This window comes from Scardinius erythrophthalmus (assembly GCF_964197995.2).
Source record: "Scardinius erythrophthalmus genome assembly, chromosome: 11".
NCBI lineage: Eukaryota > Metazoa > Chordata > Actinopteri > Cypriniformes > Leuciscidae > Scardinius > Scardinius erythrophthalmus.
In genome coordinates, this window is record NC_138231.1 from 6132487 (window position 1) to 6154814 (window position 22328).

A 22328-nucleotide genomic window follows, 5' to 3' on the forward strand; every position below is an offset into this window, starting at 1 on the left:
ATCAGCCAAGGAGGCCGTTCTTGAACCCTTTGACTGCCTGGTCACGGCCACGGAAGCCGATTTTGAACTTTCTGAGCTCCCTGTTATGGTCATTGAGACATTAAATAATCTCTCTATGCTCTTTTTCAGTTTTGCCACGGTATCCATCATGGCCAGTACCGTCACTGTCCACTGTGGTCTTCGGCTCCACCTGCTCTAGCCAGTGCACGACACACGTAGGCTACTTCTGGTCAGCCAAATTATTGCCATTGAGATGAATAAGGTTTAGGACAATTCCAAAAATCGATTCAATTTGAATTCAAAAGCTTGGGATTTAGAGAATTCCAAACTATTAGATTTTATATCAATTCCTGCTGGTATTGAGAATCAAACCTACAACCTTTGGGTTATTATAAGTCCAACTCTCTAACCATTAGGCCACAACTGAATAACAGGTTAAATAAAAATATAATGAATATGTAATATAGTGCATACATTTAGCAAAATGCTCCTCGCTGGAGTTTATTTAGCTGACTATCAAGCTATGTACATTGAAAGACTTTTCTGAGGTAAACGTAACAGAGTGACATGTTCACAAGCTATTTTTTTTGGCGTCTTTCCACAGTTGAAACATTGCTTGAGCAATCATATGAGGCATGAATCATTTCGGTAAATCGTAGCCTACTCTTTCAACAAACCTTATGTTGTTCATTCATGTTTATTTTGTGTTATAATTAATATTAAATTAATATTTTTTTTCCATAATTCGGGATGCAATATGTCTTTTATGTCATACATAAAAGAGTGGTGCAGGGATGACATAATTTTGTAGGCCGAAACCCATAAACAGGTTAGCATTTTAGCACTTGCTAAGGTCCATTGTTCTGAAGTCTGTTTGAGTGGGTTGTTGGTTAAGTGCTTGAAATAAGGTCTGTGGCAAACACAAGCTCATTTGTTCATGTTTTATTCTACAAAATAAATAAAAAAAATTTTGTGTTTTTAATTGTTTTACATTTTTTTATTGTTACTTGTCTTGTAAAAGGTGGTTGCTAACAAATGGGACTAATGTGTCTAAATGGGACTACAGAGGTTGCAAATTAAATGTCATCAGGCAGAACAGGAAAACTCATCTACTCACAACTCTGCTTTCATAGCCTCCTTGTGTTTATAATCAGGCTCTTGCAAACTATTATAACTCTAAATTTCAGGGAAAATGTTTTTAAACAAAGACTGAACGAGTAACTTGTCGGAAGCATGCGACCATGGTGTAGTTTGTTTATAGTCTATGTTTAGGTTTTGACTTCCGTCGGCTGTCTTTACACTTGAAAATTTATCAAAGTTTGGTTCATTTGTGAAGATTATCATGATGAACAAAATATGTGAGAATCATAAACTTTTGTTAATCACAGAGCTTATTGTCTGCAATAATCCAAAAGTATAAGGAAAAAAAAATCCTATTAGGTTTTTGTCGAGGGAATCAGGGTGATGTGAACATCATTACTGCAGCATTATGCACATATTGTTTATAAGTGTGCGAGGATTCCCTCATTTTTGCTCATACATGCCTACTAAATGAGTGGGCAGTTTTTGGACCTGGTATTTATGTACGTTTATGTTTAAAATACAGTCATGCCTGCTTCACAACATACTGAACTAAGATGGACTTTTGCTTTTTTCTCTCTAAAAGTTTACATTTTTATATAGGCTTATATATCTTTTTCACAGATAAAACAGTTGGGATTTTACACTGTTCTTTATTTATGTGAGGTCAATTCGCAATGAAATGGTCAAACAGTGAAAACAGTGATATCAGACGAGTTTGGTTCAAATATTCTCATTGTTATAATGAGAGAAAGGGTTTTTCTAAACCATGGGTAGAAAAAGCCATATATGATGGGGTTTATGGTTGAGTTAATGTAACCTAACCAGACAAACACTTCAAAAAGAGCAACTGGGGTGGAAAAGTTGATGTAGGGATCCATCATAGAGTTAATAAAAAACGGCAGCCAGCAAATAATAAAGGCACCCACGACCACACCGAGAGTTTTTGCTGCTTTACGCTCAGATCGTCGAGAGCTCTTAAACACATTCTCATTTTCATGATGGGTTGCCTGACCGATTGTTCTTACATGCTTTTTTGCAACAACAAAAATCCTCAGATAAAATCCAACCATGACAGAACAAGGCAAGAAAAAAGTAAGTAATGTGTCTAAAACTGACCACAATTTACTGAAAAGTAGACTGCAACTTCCCATACAGTATATTGATTCAATATATTCATCCAGTCCTTCCACATTAGCTTTTGAGTACACTAAACCATATGAATATAATGCAACCATGCTCCAACTTATCATCACCATGACCCATGCAACAGGGATGGTTATTCTCGTAGGGTATTGAAGTGGATAACACACAGCCTGATGTCGATCAATAGCAATACAAACAAGATGCAAAATAGACACAGATGTGAGAAATAAGTCAAAAGTGGAGTGGAGCAAACAGAAAGCATCTCCATAGTACCAGCAACCACTGACAGAACGGATCATACTGAAAGGCATGACCACCAGTCCAAGCAGCAGGTCCGCGAGAGCCAGAGACATCACCAGGATATTAGTGGGAGTCTGGAGCTGTTTGAAGTGCGCTATGGAGATGATGACCACCGAATTTCCTAGAATAGTCACAGTCATCGCCGACACCAATATGAGATACAACACAGTCTGAGTGGACACAAGGTGTGTGCCTTTAACACAAGAGTTGTTCACTGCAGGAAAACACAACTCAGTGGGATCGTATTCTTGTGAAGATAAATCCATCCTGCCTGTCTCTGTCCTGTTTTTTATTTATTTAGTCTAGTAAGGGCTTTAAATACTCTTCATGTTGTTCTCTGACCCTCCCACATCATCACAGGGCAACAAATGACAATCAAGTACTCAAGTACTAAAAATAAATACACAGACTGAAATTACATTATTTAAATGTTCTGTCTGTCCATTAATAATGTTTATACCATAGACTGTAAAAAAACTATGGACGTAGTGTCCGTGACGTCCCCCGTAGGTTTCTGAAGAGCATTTTTGAAGCCCAAAGTGGGCAGAGCCAGCCGTCTCCATCTTGGCAGCGCATCACCATGCCTCATTCTCGGATAACCGAAAATGGGCAAAAAGCCTGGATTAGCTGAGGTGACGTGACGCTAACAGACAGCAGACAAACAGCTAGTAGTGACAGTAGCGGCAATCCACCTGTCACTCAAGTGGCCACGCCCTTAGTTATGCAGAACTTCTTCTTCTTCTTCTTCTTCTTCTAGGATTTAATGGCGGGAGTTTTACATCCTATTAAATAATCCTGTTTCCTTTAAAAATATAAATAACTCATGATAAATTCTTGATTGTTTGGTACCTTCTCCTAGGAGAACCTGAAGTGTCAGCTCATTGATTACTATATTTCTTAAAGCGTGTCGTAGCTGGGACCACTCTCTTTCATAAGCTTAGCATTCTATAAGCACATGTTCTACAGTTTCAGCTAACCCACATTTATCAAAATTTCCATTCTCATGTTTACCAATTCTTTGTAAGCACTGATTTAATAAACAATGTCCAATACGCATTCTTGTGACTAAAACGTCCTCTTTCCTGTTTCCGAATCTTCTTCTCTCTGAACCAACTTTTTCTTGAATGCAGTAAAAATGTCTACCTTTTGTTCCTTCATTCCATTCCTTCTGCCAAATTTCCTATATTTGTTTAGCTATTATCACTTTAATTTCTGTCTTACTTAATGCCACTTCAATGTCAATTTGTGAATGATTTAATGCCTGTTTAGCCAGATTGTCAGCCTCCTCATTTCCTTTCACGCCCATATGCGATGGAACCCATACAAGATTTACCAGAATTCCATACTGTCTTGTTCTGTAAAGACTCTGCATTACTTCGTTTATCATGTCTTGCCTTGCTGATGATGTTCCACTTTCCAAGCTATTTAGAGCTGATAGAGAATCTGTACAAATCACTGCCCTTGTTGGTTGTATTTCTTCTATCCACTGAAGTGCTGGACATATTGCTATTATTTCTGCAGTGAATACCGAAATATGATCTGAGGTTCTTTTTGACATTCTAATGTTAAAAAGTGGAATATATATCGCTACTGCTGTTTTCCCAAATTCTGGGTCTTTTGAACCATCAGTGTATATTTGCACTGCACTATAATAAGTTTGATCTATGTATTGTTTGTATCGTCATGCTTTTCTTTAAGCAATTGGATATCAATCAAAGGCATTGGGAAAAGCCAAGGAGGAATTGCTGACCTAGCCACAGTAGGGGCAACATTGAAATCACTTAATCCCATTCTCCGGGCTTCCTCACTGGCCTTCCATCCAAAACTTGATACTTTTTATGTCCATATTCCCAACAGTCCTCCAACACCATTTTAACTGGGTGACTGTCCGAGTGTCCCTTTATGCTTATGAAATACCTCATCTTTAACTTGAGCCTACGAATTACTTGAGGCATTACACCCATCTCTACTTGCACTGCTGATATTGGGGAGGATCTAAACGCTCCACAACAAATTCGCATAGCTTGTGACTGAATTGCCTCTAGTTTTACGAGTTGTGTTTTGGATGCAGTGCAATATACCATACTGCCATAGTCTATTGCCGATCTAATTAGAGCACAATATATTATTTTAAGGGACTGGCGACATGCTCCCCAATCAACTCCTGCTAAACACCACATGATATTTAATGCTTTTTTGCATTTGTCAACCAGTTTCTGGATATGTATACTAAAATTCAGTTTCAAATCCATCCATATACCTAGAAACCTCACAACTGCTGTTTGCTTCACTTCTTGTCCATACAATTTAAGGTTAATGGTAGGGTTACTTTTACTTTTTGCAAAACAAATTACCTGAGTTTTATCTACTGAAAACCGAAAGCCCCATTCATTTGCCCAGTTTTCTACCATTTTAACGGCATTCTGCAAACATCTTTCCACATACTTTACATTACGCCCTCTTTTCCACAGCGCTCCATCATCTGCATATAAAGATCTTCCAATTCCCCCATCAACCTTTGTAAAGATGTCGTTAATCATAATGGTAAACAGAATTGGACTGCTAATGCTTCCCTGAGATGTTCCATTCTCTATTGTGTGTATCTGAGAAAAAGCATTACTTACTCTTTATTGTATAGTTCTTTTAAACAGGAAATCCCTGATCCAGTTATACATTCTTTCTTTAATTTCCATTTTTTCTAACTTAATTAAAAGTCCCTCTTTCCAAATCATGTCATATGCCTTTTCAACATCAAAAAATACCCCAACTAAAGCTTCCTTATTTACCTGAGCCTTTCTTATTTCAGATTCCAGGCACAGTACTGAGTCCATTGTATTACGTCCTTTCCTAAATCCACTTTGGTAAGGTGATAAGATATTATCTCTTTCAATGACATATACTAATCTACTCATAACCACACGCTCCATTAGTTTGCATAAATTAGATGTTAAAGCTATAGGTCTATAGTTATTTGGCTGTGTATGATCCTTGCCTGGTTTTGGAATTGGCACTATGACCCCATGCTTCCAGTCATAAGGTAACTTTCCTGACTCCCAAACCTTATTAAAAAGCCTCACAATTGGCTCTAATGCTGTCTCTGATAAATGTTTTACCATCTCATTTATGCAGAACTTTAAGGCTTAATACAATTTAAATTGATGTGTCATAAAAAAATCACCCCCCTCACAGTTTTCATGAAGGGCAAAATTAGCTATATAGATCAAAACCACTTTTTGTACCAGGCTGTAAACATAGTTTTAATCAGTGTTATTTTTTGTCATTGAGATAGTGTTTTAGTTTTCATTTTTATATTTTCACATAAGTCAGCAGGAAACGGAAGTTTCAATAGTCTTTTCTTCCTTATCTCAAGAAAAAATGTAGGGCGGGACTTAATTTTGTCCAACGGGAATTGATTGGATGGTTGTGGTTTGCTTTTGGTGGATCTCATGTGTGACAGATTGCCCCACCCTCGTGCAAGTAAACACGTCATCAGAATGAATAAATGAATGAGGCATTTATTTAGTGCTTTTCTTTTGTATTACTGTACACCCAAAGTGCTTTACATTCATATCAGGGGGTCTCTCCTCAACCACCACCAGTGTGGTGGGGATTTATGAATGGAGGTGTAGCGACACAACTGACGCTGGTATATCACATAATAATGACAACATGGTGGATGTAGTACGTCCGGATTACATTCATACTACACACATTCATACTATATAGAATATACTTCTTTAACGGTCAAGAAGTAAGTTCAAATTCAAATCTAGTACTCGGACAGTATGTGATTTTGGACACCGCTATAGTTTTCCCAGGAGGTCTCCCATCCAGGTACTGACCATGCTCAACCCAGCTTAGCTTCAGTGGATAACTAGTCTTGGGCTACATGGTGATATGGATGAGAAAAGATGTCACTGCCAGAGGGAGGGGACTTTTTTTATTTTTTATTAAAGATTATGAGGGCATTGGAATAATAATTAAAATAAAAAACTTTTGTGCACAGATAAAAAATTATAATAAATGCTGCAAAATTCCATATAAAATGGTCAAAACTATTAGTTATATTTAATTTACTTCAAGTAGTGAAAATGTTACTTGAAGATTTTAGTTTTAGTGTTTAAGTTAACTATAAAAACACTGGCCTAAATTAAATAGTGTAAATGACTATGCCATTTTATCCCATTGCAAAGTTGAAAATCCATCCATTTGTTACAAGCAGAATTGATTATGGTACTGATCTGTTTAGTGGCCTCCCCAAAAGACAAATATATTCTATGAATTAAAATGCAGCACCATTGATCATAACATATCACCCCATGTTTAACAGACATCACTGGTTAACTGTACAAGGCAAAAGAGCTTTTCTTGCCCTGACCAATTCATAACCCCCCTATATACACACACAATACATTTTCAGCAACAAGAAAATCATGTATTTCTGGCCAGCAGAGCAAATGCCATTGACATGAATAAAAACGCTAAGGGATATCTTTCTCATGGAAGGCTGATTTATAGACCTCCTTGGGTTAAAAAAATAAAAATAAAACCTACAGAAGAAATATGCACTAAGCTTTACACAAGCATACCACTTCTAAATGTGAACTGAAAACTGATTAAAACATAAAAATGTTTGAAACATAAAATCAGAATTCAAGTATAGGCGTTTCATCATTCTGCATGCAATGTGTATTTAATGTCATGCATAATGCACAGTAATGCACAGAGTGTGCCAGAGATCTGATTTTAGATCACCCTTTAATTTACAGCAGTACAGATTAAATCTGATTTTACACTGTTCTTTATGTGATCTGCAAAAGGAAGCATCAGTGTGCTGCACAGTGAGATCAGTAATCGAAATCAAACAGTGAAAACATTGATATCAGACGAGTTTGGTGCAACTATTCTCATTGTTATAATTAGAGAAAGGGTTTTTCTAAACCATGGATAGAAAAGGCCATATATTATGGGGTTTATGGTTGAGTTAATGTAACCTAACCAGACAAACACTTCAAAAAGAGCAACTGGGGTGGAAAAGTTGATGTAGGGATCAAGCATAGAGTTAATAAAAAACGGCAGCCAGCAAAGAATAAAGGCACCCACGACCACACCGAGAGTTTTTGCTGCTTTGCGCTCAGATCGTCGAGAGCTTTTAAAGACATTCTCTTTTTCATGATGGGTTGCATCGTCAAGTTTTCTAGCATGCTTTTTGGCAATCACAAAAATTCTTGCATACAGCCCAACCATGACCGAACAAGGCAAGAAAAAACCTATTAATGTGTCTAAAGCCCCCCACAATGCATTGAAAAACAGAGTGCAACTTCCCATACAGTATATGGATGCAATAAATTCCTCCAGTCCTTCCACATTAGCTTTTGAGTACACCAAACCATATGAATATAATGCAGCCATGCTCCAACTTATCATCACCATGACCCATGCAACAGGGATGGTTATTCTCGTAGGGTATTGAAGTGGATAACACACAGCCTGATGTCGATCAATAGCAATAAAAATGAGATGAAAAATAGACACAGATGTGAGAAATAAGTCAAAAGTGGAGTGGAGCAAACAGAAAGCATCTCCATAGTACCAGCAACCATTGACAGAACGGATCATACTGAAAGGCATGACCACCAGTCCAAGCAGCAGGTCCGCGAGAGCCAGAGACATCACCAGGATATTAGTGGGAGTCTGGAGCTGTTTGAAGTGCGCTATGGAGATGATGACCACAGAATTTCCTAGAATAGTCACAGTCATCGCCGACACCAATATGAGATACAACACAGTCTGAGTGGACACAAGGTGTGTGCCTTTAACACAAGAGTTGTTCACTGCAGGAAAACACAACTCAGTGGGATCGTATTCTTGTGAAGATAAATCCATCCTGCCTGTCTCAGAAAACAAGAACCTATACAATTCTGTCTTAGTTGGACAACTGGTATTTAGTAACTTTAACAGTGTGAGAAGAGGCCCTTAAATACTCTTTATCATCTTCTCTGACCCTCCTACATGACGAGGCAGCAAAAAACAGCTAAGCACTTGAAATACAGTTTGCATTATTTCAGCTTAATAATTCTTCATCTTGGTGCATACACTACCATTCAGATGATTGAAGTTTGTAGGATTTTTAATGTTTTTGAAAAAAGTCTCACTAAGGCTGCATTTATGTGACCAAATGCTTAATATTTTTGTGGAAACCGGAATACACTTTTTTTATTAAACATTTTACTTTTTTTTTTTTTTACTTAAAAGAACAGCATTTATTTGAAATACAAATATGTTGTTTTAAATATTTTAATATTATATCAACTTATAATACATTACAAATCTTTACTGTCACTTTTGATCATTTTAATGCATCCTGACACTTTATTTACCTGTTTATTGGTTCATATCTAGCACTCAACATGGACCTCAAAGATACAAATGCAAGATTTATTAAGATCATTTACAATCCCATAATGCATTGCGATATGCTCAGTAAAATATATCCAGGATGTTGGATGAAGTGAGATAAGTGTCCATAGTTCATTCAACACTGAAAAGAATATTACAAAATAAAATAAAGTTTGCTCACTAGGCTTTGGAGCAGAGCAAAATACTATTTTTTAAATCTTGTTTATTAATTTAACCCTATATCCTGGGCCTAATTCTTGCCCTTAGCATTATGTCCAATTCTACACAAAAATGTTTTATACAAAAACACAACAGGAACACCATATTAAAATGCCATTTAATTTTCTATAAAAATGTTCATTCATATGTTAATTTAGTTTGTTTTAACTCCATAAATTGACTTTTCTTAGCTTCACTAGATATATTGGTTGTTTGTTGACTGTATTATCTAATTGGCACAATCACAATGATGCAACTCCAGGCGCTCTGAGGTGCGGGCGAATGTTTTCACTCCTGTAGGGATCAATCAGAATAAAGTGTGATTCTTTTGTAGTTTAATGAGGACAGGTGTAAATGTGCCAATAAACAGCAGAACATATTGCAAACATGTTTAACACGTTTAATAAGTCCCTCTGCTCACAAACCTTTTTTAGATGAAGAAAACAAAACAAACTTAGTTATTTCCACAGAATTTCAGAGACAGATATTACACAGGTATGATGTCAGTTTCACTGGAGGAATCAAATTTTTATTTTTATTTTTCACAGAAGATTTTTGAGCATATTGTAGTTGTACACTACTGTTCTAAACATTATATGATGTGCAGCTTAATACCATGTTGTGGGTAATGCATGACTAGTAACATGACCTGTGACACTGCTTGCAGTCAATTCAAATTTTTGACTGCAGAAAAAGAATAACAAATCAAAAATAACATAAACAAAGACACTAAAGGTCCCTCACCAGAACTGACTCGAACAGACAAAATAAATTATTTTATACTGAAAGGTTCAACCATTTCATGATAATATTATTAATAATAGGTTCACATACATAATACATATATAAACTTAAATGAAAATAATATTCAAAGTACATAAACATCAATTTTACAAGGAAAGAAATACAAATAATAAACAATACATTTCTACATAATATCAAAATAAACACAATGAAACAATAACCCCCTGCTCACACTGGGAAATGAACTATGCCTACACTACCCAGAATTCCTTGGGATGGCATAAAATGAGGAACAGGAAGGCCGCACTTCCTAGTAAACCCCCACCCCTGGAACCATGCTGCAGACATGAACCCAGAAGGTACGTTTTGAAAATGGGGATATAAATTAATATACAGTAGTTGATGTAAATTCTAAATAAAGAAAATAAAGAATAAAACTCTTGGTGTCTTTTGTCATCAGTCTAAATGTGCACCTTAGACTAGAAAAAGTTACCAAACTCATACTTAACCAAACAATGAGAAACAAACAAACATTTATGCAAAAAATATAAACCAAACAAACATAGGGCATACACCGCAATTATGCCTACAGCGAGTTAGTCAGATCAATTTTTCAAGTAACGCATTCATTTTAAATTTAGAGTTAATTTTTCAAACCAGTAACACAAGTTACTGCTTTCCCATTAATTGACTGACATTTCTCCTGTCCTCATGTTGAGAAAAATCGGGACCAAGTGCTGTGTGTAAACATGATGGTTATTGTAGTTCTAGAATAAATGTGAGCAGGTATTTACTCATTTCACTTGCACAAAAAAGGTAGGGCTGCAAGCTTCCGCACGTCTTGGCCACAAAAAAGAAGCTGGAAGCAGGAAAAGTGGATGTAATCTTGATTGAGAGCCTCTTCGATATACTCCTCCATGGCCTTCTGTTCTGGAATGGAGAGTGGGCACACTTTTCCACGGGGCACTGGCTCGCCCAGTATCAGGTCGATGGCACAGTCCCATGATCTGTGTGTTGAAAGTTGTAAGGCTATTTTTGGGTAGAAGAAGTCTGCAAAGGGGGAGTATATATACAAAATATATTCCTGGCAGATTTAGTTTAGGCGCTATATATATATATATATATATATATATATATATATATATATATATATATATATATATATATATATATATATATATATATATATATATATATATAAAAGATTGATGGAAATTGCATTTCTCATCCTTCAGGAAGTTCTCGTAGTTTTTCCCGGAATACTGAGGAGGCGTTGACCAGGCCATACGGCATGACGCAGTACTCAGTGTTCTGAAGGGGTCACAAAAGCTGTCTTCCACTCGTCCCCCTCATGTACCCGGACCAGTGGGGACGAGAGATTTAGGGAAATATCCACTTCTGGGACGCACAGAGTTGCCGCACCTGCGCTCACGCACCTGGTCAGACTTTTCCTTAGGCTCGGGCTCTGGGGCGATGATAGGCTCAGTCCTCTTGTCTGGCATACTCATTGTGGCAGGCTCTGGCTCTCCGTCTGTGGTGGGCTCTGGCGTTCGCTCTGTACAAGGCGGCTGGGTGGGCTCTGGGTCTGGAGTGGGGCTGGAGACGTCCTCCTCAGTGGGGCAGATGGTGACCCACAGTTCAATAGGACCCCACTCCACAAATGCAGCGAAATCTCCTCGATGACCGTTTTCACTTGCAGGCGTGCCTTATGTGGGTTATGCCAAATTCACACTACACGATTTTAGTGCTGATTTTAACTCACAGATTCAAGTTTAGCAAAATCGCAGACAAATGCTTGAAATCGGCTGGCAAATCGGTGTTCGTTCACGTGAGGGACAATCATGCAGTGTGCTTTTATAAAGACGCAACCTGAGAGAATCGACGATGCGTCGCCAACGCCTGTGAGATATTTGGCATGTTAAATATCTGGACCTGTCTGCGATTCAAAATGTGAAATGTGTTCTAACTGAAAATTACATCAGCGATGACCTACAGCCGTTTAGAGAGCAAGATACAGGGCAGTGGGGAGTTCGGGGAGAGGTTATAAATCAGAATATCAGAATTAATTTGCGTACATGCACAGCTTTACAATTATATCAAACAGAAACAAAGCACAAATATTTGCTTGACCAGCCGCAAAAGCAGTACATTGTAAACCAATTTATTTACCCCCAGCTGTATTTGCAGAACACACAATCTTTGCTCCCCACGCCTCGCCAACCATTTCCTCCTCCATAATCTTTTTTTCTTTTTCTCCTTTTCACTGCAAATCAGCGCACAGACAATTTGGATCGCAAGCTTCTTGCGGGCTATCATTTTTAGTAACAATTCCAGTCTCACGCATGCGTGATCTTGCGTTATTTCCTTGCCGTGCGCGTTTGGTTGTGAAACGTAGTTTAAGGACCAGACAGAGTTGTCTGCGACAACTTATTGTAAAGTCATGCAATGTGTAACCCCGTCGCTGCACACAGCAGCAACTGAATGCTATCCCAGATAGTCAGTGTGAAACGAACAGTGATCTGATGACTTTGAAAATCATGCAATGTGAACTTGGCATTAGGCATGCCAGGTCTAAAATGTTCTTAGTGTGGCCCTCCAGTGAACGGTCCTTCTGCTCGAGGCAGAGTAGCTGAACAGTTGGTAAGTCCATTTTTATTTAGGTCCGGTATTCTGTCATGCTGTGGCTGTACTAGTAATAGCATGATGCAGGAGAATCCAAACACATCTTCTTTACAGTATCAATCCACAAAGTAACATACTGGAGATCGCAGGAGCAAACTAACAAACAACCACATAAAGCAAAGATGAGACCGAACAAAGAACTGAATGAATTGAAGGCTTAAATGCACAGACTGAGTAATTCATGGAAAACAGAACGTGCGTAAATTAGGAACTATGGAAACTAATAATCCGTCTGTCAATCTCCCGTTCCATCCTTCCCTCACTCATGAACAAGATCCCAAGATACTTGAACTCCTCCACTTGAGGCAGGAACTCTCCACCAACCTGAAGTGAACAAGCCACCCTTTTCCGACTGAGAAAGATCGGTGCAGCTTCTGCAGTAATGCGGTCGATGTACCGGTCTGTCGTGGTGAAGAAGGAGCTGAGCTGCAAGGCGAAGCTCTCGATTTACTGGTCAGTCTACGTTCCTACTCTCACCTATGGTCATGAGTTGTGGGTCATGACCAAAAGGACAAGATCCCGGATACAGGCGACCGAAATGAGCTTTCTCCGCAGGGTCGCTGGGGGCTCCCTTAGAGATAGGGTGAGGAGCTCTGTCACTCGAGAGGAGCTCAGAGTAGAGCCGCTGCTCCTCCACATTGAGAGGAGCCAGCTGAGGTGGCTCGGCATCTGTTCCGGATGCCTCCTGGACGCCTTCCCGGGGAGGTGTTCCGGACGCGTCTCACTAGGAGGAGACCCAGAGGAAGACCTAGGACACGATGGAGGGATTATGTCTCCTAGCTGGCCTGGGAACGCCTTGGTGTCCCCCCAGAAGAGCTGGAGGAAGTGTCTAGAGAGAGGGAAGTCTGGGCGTCTCTGTTTAGACTGCTGCCCCCGGATAAGCGGAAGAAGATGGATGGAAACTAATAATCACAGGCAAACCAGAACAGAGAAAACAGAACCAAAACACGATGAAACAAAACAGACATAGAACTACAAATTAAAGAAACACAATGTTCAGTTTTACAGGATGAATTTTGAACGTTTAAGCTTTTGAATGATACCTAATTTATGATGATTACAAAAATATGTAATAGGGAAAATTGGCAATAAAAAAGTGGGACACTGACAGGTTAACAGACTGCATTCTTTGTTTTTTGCAACTCAGTATCCAAATTAAGGGAAAATCTCATGGGAAAAGCTCTCTGTTGTTGACAGGTGAAGGATGTAGTGACAGTAGTGAGGCAAAGCAGGAGGGGTGAGAGATATAAATATGTGCTTTCAGCACATTCACTCTTGCATGGACAGGTAAGGTCTTTGTCATGAATGTCTAATGGTATTATTTCTGTTGAAGCTGCAGGGCTGATAATGTTTTTGTGTGGTTATAGCTTTGAAATCTGATGTAATAATTATTAGTGGTATTTTATTGTGGGGAAAATCACATTGCTGTTATGATGAAAAACATGTCATTGTTGGCTTATAAATAAATGTAAAACATTTTTTCTTTTTGCTTTAAACAGACCATGTCTAGATATGGACCTGAGACTGGGATTGACCATGGGCCTGTTCTCTGCTTTGAGTCGTTCAACAACTCATGTGTTAAATTTATCTACCCGTCTGAGATTCAGATTTTGTTCTATTTGTTCTTCAGTGCCATAGCGCTTACCACAGTATGTGGAAACCTGCTGGTCATCATTGCCATCATTCATTTCAAGCAGCTGCACACGCCAACAAACTACCTCATCCTGTCGCTGGCCGTGGCCGATCTGCTAATCGGAGGCTTTGTGATGCCTCCCAGTATGCTGCGCTCTGTTGAGACTTGCTGGTACTTGGGAGACATGTTCTGTAAAATACACAGCAGTGTTGATATTATGTTATGCATCACATCTCTCTTGCACATATCTTTTATCTCTATCGATCGCTATTATGCTGTATGCCACCCTCTTCAGTACCGGAATAAAATCACACCACCCATTTCCCTCATTATGATTTCCCTATGCTGGGGTCTGGCAGCCTTTTTTGGATTTGCTATGGTTTTTCTAGAACTCAACATTTTGGGTGCAGAGGAGTTTTATTCTGATAACATAGCTTGTAAGGGAGCATGTATTATCTTTCAAACCCACGCAGCCAGCACCATTTCCTCAATTCTTGCTTTTGGCCTTCCTGCAATAATTGCTGTCTGCATATATCTAAAAATTCTCCTTGTTGCACGAAGACAATCAAAATCTATACAGCATTCAGCACACGTGGGCAAGAAAACCAGCATATCTATAAATAAAACTGAGGGGAAAGCAACAAAAACACTTGCAATCATCATGGGTGTATTTTTTGTGAGCATCGCACCCTTTTTCTTTTGTAATCTAGTAGATCCGTATCTTGATCACACAATACCTCCGGCTGTATTTGATGTTTTGTTGTGGATTGGATATTTTAATTCTCTGTGTAACCCTTTTGTGTATGCATTCTTTTATAGATGGTTTAGAAAAGCTCTAAGAATTATTCTTTTGGCCAAAATATTTCAAGTTAATTCTTCTCAACTTGACTTGATGGAAATACGTGATTAGAAATGACTTTTTTTTGGTAAATAATACATAAATGTAAATAAACCAAAATATCCTGGATATGTTTTATGTGTCCACGCTATGTAACTAGAAATAATTTCACCACTGTACAGTAACCATGACTCAAAATAACCAGATCACACATGCATTATTTATAACCTAAACATTTGAGTTTAAAAAGAAAAAATGTAATGTGAGATCAGAATTTAGGTATTGCATTTTTTCCCCCCTCACTGAGCCACTACATCAAAACTGTGCAGGTTAAATGTAGACTATATAATGCTTTATAACATTACATGACAAATGTGAACTAATGTCAAAGTGCATCATGTATCATGCTTTGAGACACATCCATTGCATGTATACATAATGTTCAGTTTTGTAAGTAATTCTTAATATTTTGATGTCAAATAAATCACATGTACTGTATTCTCAATAGTACACAATACATTTATTTTTATGTTTGTCAAGAATAGAATTTTCTCCTAAAAAAACAAACACTTCTTTTTTTTAAGTATCAAAGACAGTGCAACTTCCCAAGAAACACAGGAGGATGTAGCCTCAGCAAGTGAACCCTCGTCTTGTTGTAGAAAATTCAATGAAAGATATCGAAAATCCAATAATAATAAAAAAATATATATATAATACAGTGCTTTCAGAAAGCATTTAATCCTTTGCATTTTTCACATTTTATTTTAAACAGTGAAATACTCTTCATTTAATAACACAATAAGAATATCAATATTAATACACACACACACACACACACACACACACACACACACACACACACACACACACACACATGTATATGTGGTTTTCATAACAGAGGACTTTGTGATGTACAGATCCAGCAGACGAATGAGACCCAGGCCTATTATTGACCCATTTGATCAGTTACTGCTGCTTCATCAGAAAAAATGTGATGGGGATGTTTAACGCATTAAATCATGGCTCCCTGGAGGGGAGATTAATAGTCTATGTGACTATGCACTAATACTGAGTGGCGCTTCTTTTACTGCAGGAGTGGTAGAGGAGGATAGCCTGGTTCTACCAGACTCTCGTACATTTCATTTGTACAGAGAGTCTGGCCACTCTCCATTGACAAGCGTTAACTTCCTTGAAGGCGGGAACTCTGTTGAAGTTTAAAACTATTGGATCTGCTCAGAGTCACTCTGGATCTGCCATAACCAATCGCTAACGTTTGGTCATGACGTATGACGACTCAAACTAGCGCACAACCTCAACGTCATCATTCTCAGCCACCTCCCTCTGTTCGCTGATTGGACCGGTAAAAAATTGACCGGAGGAAACCAAAGAATACACCACAATCCCAGACGTAGTACTGAAGGGAAATCAAATTGAGCGGAAGTACGTAGGAGGGCGGAGCCAGGCTAAGAGGAGGAAAAAATTTTTTTTCAGGAAGGGGGGCAAGTGTGTATCAAGCCCCGGTGTCCACAGAACTTGGCACACCAGTTCCCAGCACTTCCTAGTCCAGTGATCCCAAGTCCAGAGTCTCCAGCCATCATGGCCGCCATGCCAGAGTCTCCAGCCGTCATGGATGCTGCAGCTGAAGCTACTAAGGCAGTCCCTAGGTGTTTAAGGCTGGTTTCCAGTTTGGTGGACCCACCGCTGATGTCTGTGCGAGCAGCTGGCATCCCGGTAGTCCCAGCACTTTCATGTCCGGCGGTTCCAGAGTTCCTACCACTGTCGTTTGCACTGCCAGTGACGGCACCAGCCATTCTGTGTGTCTGGGCGTTCAGTTTCAAAGCGGCAGCACCTGATTTAGTTTTGCTTGAGGCGGTGGCATCCACTTGTGAACTCTCAGTCTGCCCTGAAACGACCTAGAGGTCGTCAGAGACTCTCAGTCTGTCCTGTCACGACCACAGAGGTCACCTATGAACTCTCTGCATGTCTCGTCACGACCAGTGAGGCCGTTCTGGTCCCGAGTCTTGGCCAAGGAGGCTGAGCATTATTTCTGGTTTTCCGTGTCATGGTTTTGATCTTCTGCTTGTCTCCCTGGATTTCCCTGTTTGCCTGTGTCTTGGACTCTGTTATTATCTGGATTGATTGCCCTGTGGTTTTGACCCTATGCCTGTTATATGGATTACGATTTTGAATTACCCTCAGTAAAGCTGAGTTTGGATCTCCAACCCAAGTCTCGGAGCAATTCGTAACAGATACGTTGTAATACTCATGTCATTACACAAATTTGTGTCCTCATAAACCATATACAAGAGCACACACACACGATTCATCAATTTCGATAATGACAATTATGCAATTATTTACCCTCTCTCATGTCGTTCCAAACCTAAATGCAGTTATTTTTGAGAGAATGCTTTAAAGCGGACAATAGGCCATGATATTAGAGGTATACTGCCCTAACAAAAGCCAAATTTAGAGCAAATAGATCTTTATTGATTCATGCGCATCTATACTCTCATTTTCTTTATAGTAAAATGGCAGTGACGCACAAAGAAAATATGTTATAGACAGTAGACATAAAACGGAAATTGTAACGTGAGCACGCAAGAAAATGGGAAAAGTTTCTCATGCACATGCAACATCTTCTTGTGAGCACAAGATAAGTTTCTTATGAAAGTCTGTATATTTTGAATTTTTGCTAAGGTCCCTTTAGGGGCTCCGTGTAGGTAATTTATGGTGAAGGTTAAATGAAGCTTTGTGAAGCACCAACACATTCCTCTCAAGCTTTTCAACATGTGATGGTGTACGTTGTAGCCATCTGGTGGTCAAAATAAAGAATAGCACCTACCAAATGGTTGTGTCCCGTTACAGTCCCTAGTTTCACTTAAAGGGTCATGAAACCCTAAACTAAATTTTCTGAGATTATGTGTGTGGAACATAATTGAAGACAATGTTAGCAACTGTTAGATTTAATTATAGGGGAAAACTGGTTAATTTTTAGTTTTTTTAGTTATTTTCATCTTCTGGGTTTAAAATCTACATTGTGTCCACGTCACACTATAGTACTTCGACGACTCGTCTGTGTCTCATAATTATTCATGAGAATGAGTTTAAGGTGCAGTATGTAAGATTTACAGCTAGTGGCTGAAATGGGTACTGCAGTCCAAATTCATAATATTTGAGAAAGTTGTTTCCCCGACCCCTCCTCCTCAGACTTAACACTCACGCGGGTTCCCAGATTGAGGATACGCAACAGGGCCAAGCGCAATTGACAATGGAATGCAAGACTTGCACACTGTAAGTTGATGAGTTGATATATTGATTCATGATTATTTGATATCGCGTTTTAATATGCTCCCGTTCATAGAGATTTTTAGATGGGTGCGGAGGCTTTTCAGATCAGGTAGAATCTGCAATCTTTGACCAAGTTTGTACGCTGGCTTCCATGGCTGCAATATGCTGTGTTTTCCGCCAACTGGCAACCTGTGGTGGCGAAATACTATTCACACACACCAAAACAAAAACAGACATTCCAACACGGAACACACATTTCAAAGTAAAATATCTGGCTGTAGCATTATTTTTCAGAGAAACACGTATGTTTCCTAAATATCTGCACACATATTACGGGATTTTTATGCTTTAGTACAGTTAAAAACTTACATACAGCACCTTTAATTATTCATGACACCACATGGTGCTTTCCAATACAGACGTGTAACTGTGAGATCGCGGCGGCATAATAGATGAGAGTGGCGTTCATGGGTAGCAAAGTGTTTGTTTTTGTCTGTGACGCTGCAATGGCTAGACTCTGGCTATCATCAACAGACACATCAAAACTGTTTGTTTGTAGCAAAGCATTTTTATCGAGAAGTGAATGTGTTTTGTCGTTTAAAAACCTTTTAAATGTAGCTTATCCATAATGCGAGATGGGTGCAGCAGTTCAGAGAATCGGATCTGTTGGACGTCAATTCATCCACTTGTGTGTTTCTGATATGAATAATACACATCACCAATTTATATTTGAAAGGATTGATATATATAATAAAAATAAATGTTTACTAAGCAGTCTGGGGGGGGGGGGATGCTTTCTGTGTTACAGACAATGAGGTGACAACAGGTGTAAGGCTAATTAGAGAAAGCACTGCATTTTTTTTTTCTTTCTTTTGTCCATCATAGAGATAAGGCCATCCAATTGGTGAAAAAAGGGATGTACTATTGGGATTTTGCTTTACTATAAATCTGGTCTCTCAGACTCCATAAGGTGCCTTTGCCACTTGAAAAAAAGAGGTACGGGTCTGGATGGTAAAGTCATGCTATACTGAACTTTGAACTGAACATCAAAACCAATTTACAGTTTAGATTTTCTCTTGTTTTTTTTTTTTTTTTTTTTGAATATGCCTTAACTGATTTTATTGTACATTTGCTATTTGTGTGCAATTAGAAAACCAATTTAAAAGCTTATACTGTCATTATGATTACAGTAGTATAGGACAACAGTAATATTTGAAATACACAATAAGCTTAAATGTTTGCTAGTGTTGGCAGCTAATCTTTTTCTTTACTACAGATCGGTGAATCAGAATTGTGTAAATGGATGCGCAAATCAACATCAGCCAATATGGAATCCTGGAAAAGCCTTTTCTTTGTTATGAGTTTAGTAACACGTCTTGTCAGAAGTTTTTCTATCCTTTGGAAACTCGAATATTACTCTACATCCTTTTTAGTGTCTCGTCGATTGTCACAATCATGGGAAACCTGTTGGTGATCATAACGGTCATTCATTTCAAGCAGCTTCACACACCAACTAACTACCTCATCCTGTCGCTGGCCGTGGCCGATCTGCTTGTAGGAGGAGTTGTGATGCCTCCCAGCATGCTGCGCTCCATCGAGACGTGCTGGTATCTGGGAGATTTGTTCTGTAAAATACACAGCAGTCTTGATGTGACTTTGTGCACTGCATCAATTTTAAACCTCTGTATCATTTCTTTAGACAGATATTATGCCATATGTTACCCCTTTCAATATCACAGTAAAATGACATCACTGGCCACACTAGTTATGATTATTATCAACTGGACTGTTTCAGCTACTCTGGGGTTTGGCATGATCTTCATGGAGCTTAATATTCTTGGCATTGTAGATTTTTACTATGAGAACATTAAATGTGATGGAGGCTGCTTTGTGTTTCAGAGTAAAGCTGGAGCTAGTGTATTCTCATTAATCTGTTTTTATGCTCCCGCTTTTGTCATGCTCTGCATGTATCTGAAAATCTTACATGTGGCTAAACGGCAGGTGCAGGCCATTCAGAGTGTGAATTCTGAATTAAAAAAAGAAGGAAAAGCCACTAAGACTTTAGCCATCATCATGGGGGCGTTTCTGACTTTCTGGATTCCCTTTTTTCTTTGTAATCTTATAGATCCCTACATTGGGTATTCTGTACCTCCACTGCTGTTTGACTTGTTCCTGTGGGTCGGCTACTATAATTCTACATGTAATCCCATAGTGTACGCCTTCTTTTACACCTGGTTCAGAAATGCATTCAGAATCATTCTATCCAAAAGAGTATTTCAGACTAATTCTTCAAGAACAATGCTGTTGTAATAATGAAACACTTATAAAATGCATTTCTTGATGTTTCACTTTTTGAGTAGGCCTAGTACATATTGCAATTTAACTGAACCTTTCTCAGAGGAGTGCAAAACAAATCTGTTTTCTAAGACTCTTGTATGTGATTGTTTGTGTCTGCATATGAGTGCTGGATGTCTTTGCTTTCAGGGCTCTTCTGAGTCCACCAGTGTTGATCTTTGGCCCTCTCATGGACCCTTATGAATTAAATTCTAATAAAGTGTGTAAAAACTGCATGGTCAGTGCTAGAATAATAATTAATAACATATAAACTGACCCGTACACATATTTCTAAATGACTGTGCATTATATATATAAATAATTTGAGTTTCAACTTGCTCAACTAGTTTATTTTGAGGGGTGTTCACGTGATTAGGTATAATTTCTTGAATGCAGTGGTTCTCAAATCTATTTCTATTTCTATTTCTAATCTATCTTCAGATAGCCCATCGCTATCTGACATCCAGTCAAGTTAGTACAGCACTCAACTATTGAGCTGATGAGTTGAATCAGCATGATAGATAAGGGAGATTTCCTATAGGAATGCAATGAGAACCACTGCTTTAATTAATCTGCTGTTACAACAACTCAGACAACACATGCAAATAAACAGTCAATCCACAAAAGGAGTGCCATTTGTGTAACCAACATTTAATGAAGTGCACTAATTACGTATTTTGCAAGCTTAATATATTCATTCAAAAACTAATTACAAATGTATCAATGCTAATTAGGAATGTAGTTTTAAGAGTTTTAAGGCCAGAATGGTGTTTAAACATCATATCTGCCTATCTGAAACTTTGCTCCGAAATTTCGATCACCGCAGTCAGCGCTCATGTGCCCCGCCGAGAACAGCCTTATCTCGGCAAGTCCTTCTCACTTTTGCCATGGGCTCTGATGTCTTGGACATGAGATATAACTCGTTATAAGTTATAACACAGAGATATAACACACAGAAACTGTGTGTTAGTGGTGGGGATTTTTCAATGAATACAGTGGAGGTTGCATTCTTACACCAGTAGGTGGCAACAAGGGACTCTCTGTATAGTGTTAGTAGACCATTCAGTCAATTAAAAAATGCTGATTTATTCAGGAATAAAACAAGGTTTTAAAAAAGGAAATTGCTTGAAGTTTGCACACCAGACACCACTTACGAGGCTCAATCAACAAGCAACATGCCGCGGGGCAATGCTGTAGCTGACACTTCATTTAATAGAGATCAGTGCATTGACACAAATTTATGACTTGACCTTGAGAATGAAAGCTTTAAAGGGGTTCGCAAACCAGACGAGAAGCGCAGCGCTAAATTCGACAACTGTCCACGGCGCCCAGCTAGGACTCTGTTCAAAATCCTGCCGCGTCGCAGAGCACCACTAAGGGGATCACACCGGACGAGAAGTGCAGCGCTGCACCACACTGTGTCTTTAAAATTTGAACACATTGGCTGTGTCACAAGTCGCCCCCTATACCCTTAAATAAGGCAGTGTTTGAGGGGACAGCGATTTGTAATGGTGTCCAAAAACATAGTGGACGTTATCGAGTGTACTCATTCAATTCCACAATGCACCACAATACTGTAACTGCTAAAGAATACCCATGCACTGTGAGGGTCATGCTGAATGAATTCCCACATCTCGCCAGAAGATGGCACCTGAAGGTCAA

The 22328-nt window shown here is 38.8% G+C and overlaps 4 protein-coding genes across 4 annotated transcripts; 2 read left to right on the plus strand and 2 right to left on the minus strand.

Moving 5' to 3' along the window:
- Positions 1-1766: 1766 nt before the first annotated feature.
- LOC308698691 (trace amine-associated receptor 13c-like) lies at positions 1767-2792 on the minus strand (the record flags this gene model as incomplete). The annotated part of the gene is made up of 1 exon (XM_081378949.1): positions 1767-2792. One exon carries the CDS (start codon positions 2790-2792, stop codon positions 1767-1769), a length of 1026 nt encoding a protein of 341 aa, XP_081235075.1.
- A 4594-nt stretch (positions 2793-7386) lies between these two features.
- LOC308698384 (trace amine-associated receptor 13c-like) lies at positions 7387-8412 on the minus strand (the record flags this gene model as incomplete). Its single annotated transcript, XM_081378398.1, has 1 exon — positions 7387-8412. The coding sequence occupies one exon, from the start codon at positions 8410-8412 to the stop codon at positions 7387-7389; it is 1026 nt and encodes a 341-aa protein (XP_081234524.1).
- A 5660-nt stretch (positions 8413-14072) lies between these two features.
- taar10 (trace amine-associated receptor 10) lies at positions 14073-15113 on the plus strand (the record flags this gene model as incomplete). Its single annotated transcript, XM_081378129.1, has 1 exon — positions 14073-15113. The coding sequence occupies one exon, from the start codon at positions 14073-14075 to the stop codon at positions 15111-15113; it is 1041 nt and encodes a 346-aa protein (XP_081234255.1).
- A 4518-nt stretch (positions 15114-19631) lies between these two features.
- LOC308698132 (trace amine-associated receptor 1-like) lies at positions 19632-20642 on the plus strand (the record flags this gene model as incomplete). The annotated part of the gene is made up of 2 exons (XM_081378037.1): positions 19632-19959; positions 20032-20642. 2 exons carry the CDS (start codon positions 19632-19634, stop codon positions 20640-20642), a joined length of 939 nt encoding a protein of 312 aa, XP_081234163.1.
- Positions 20643-22328: the final 1686 nt, after the last annotated feature.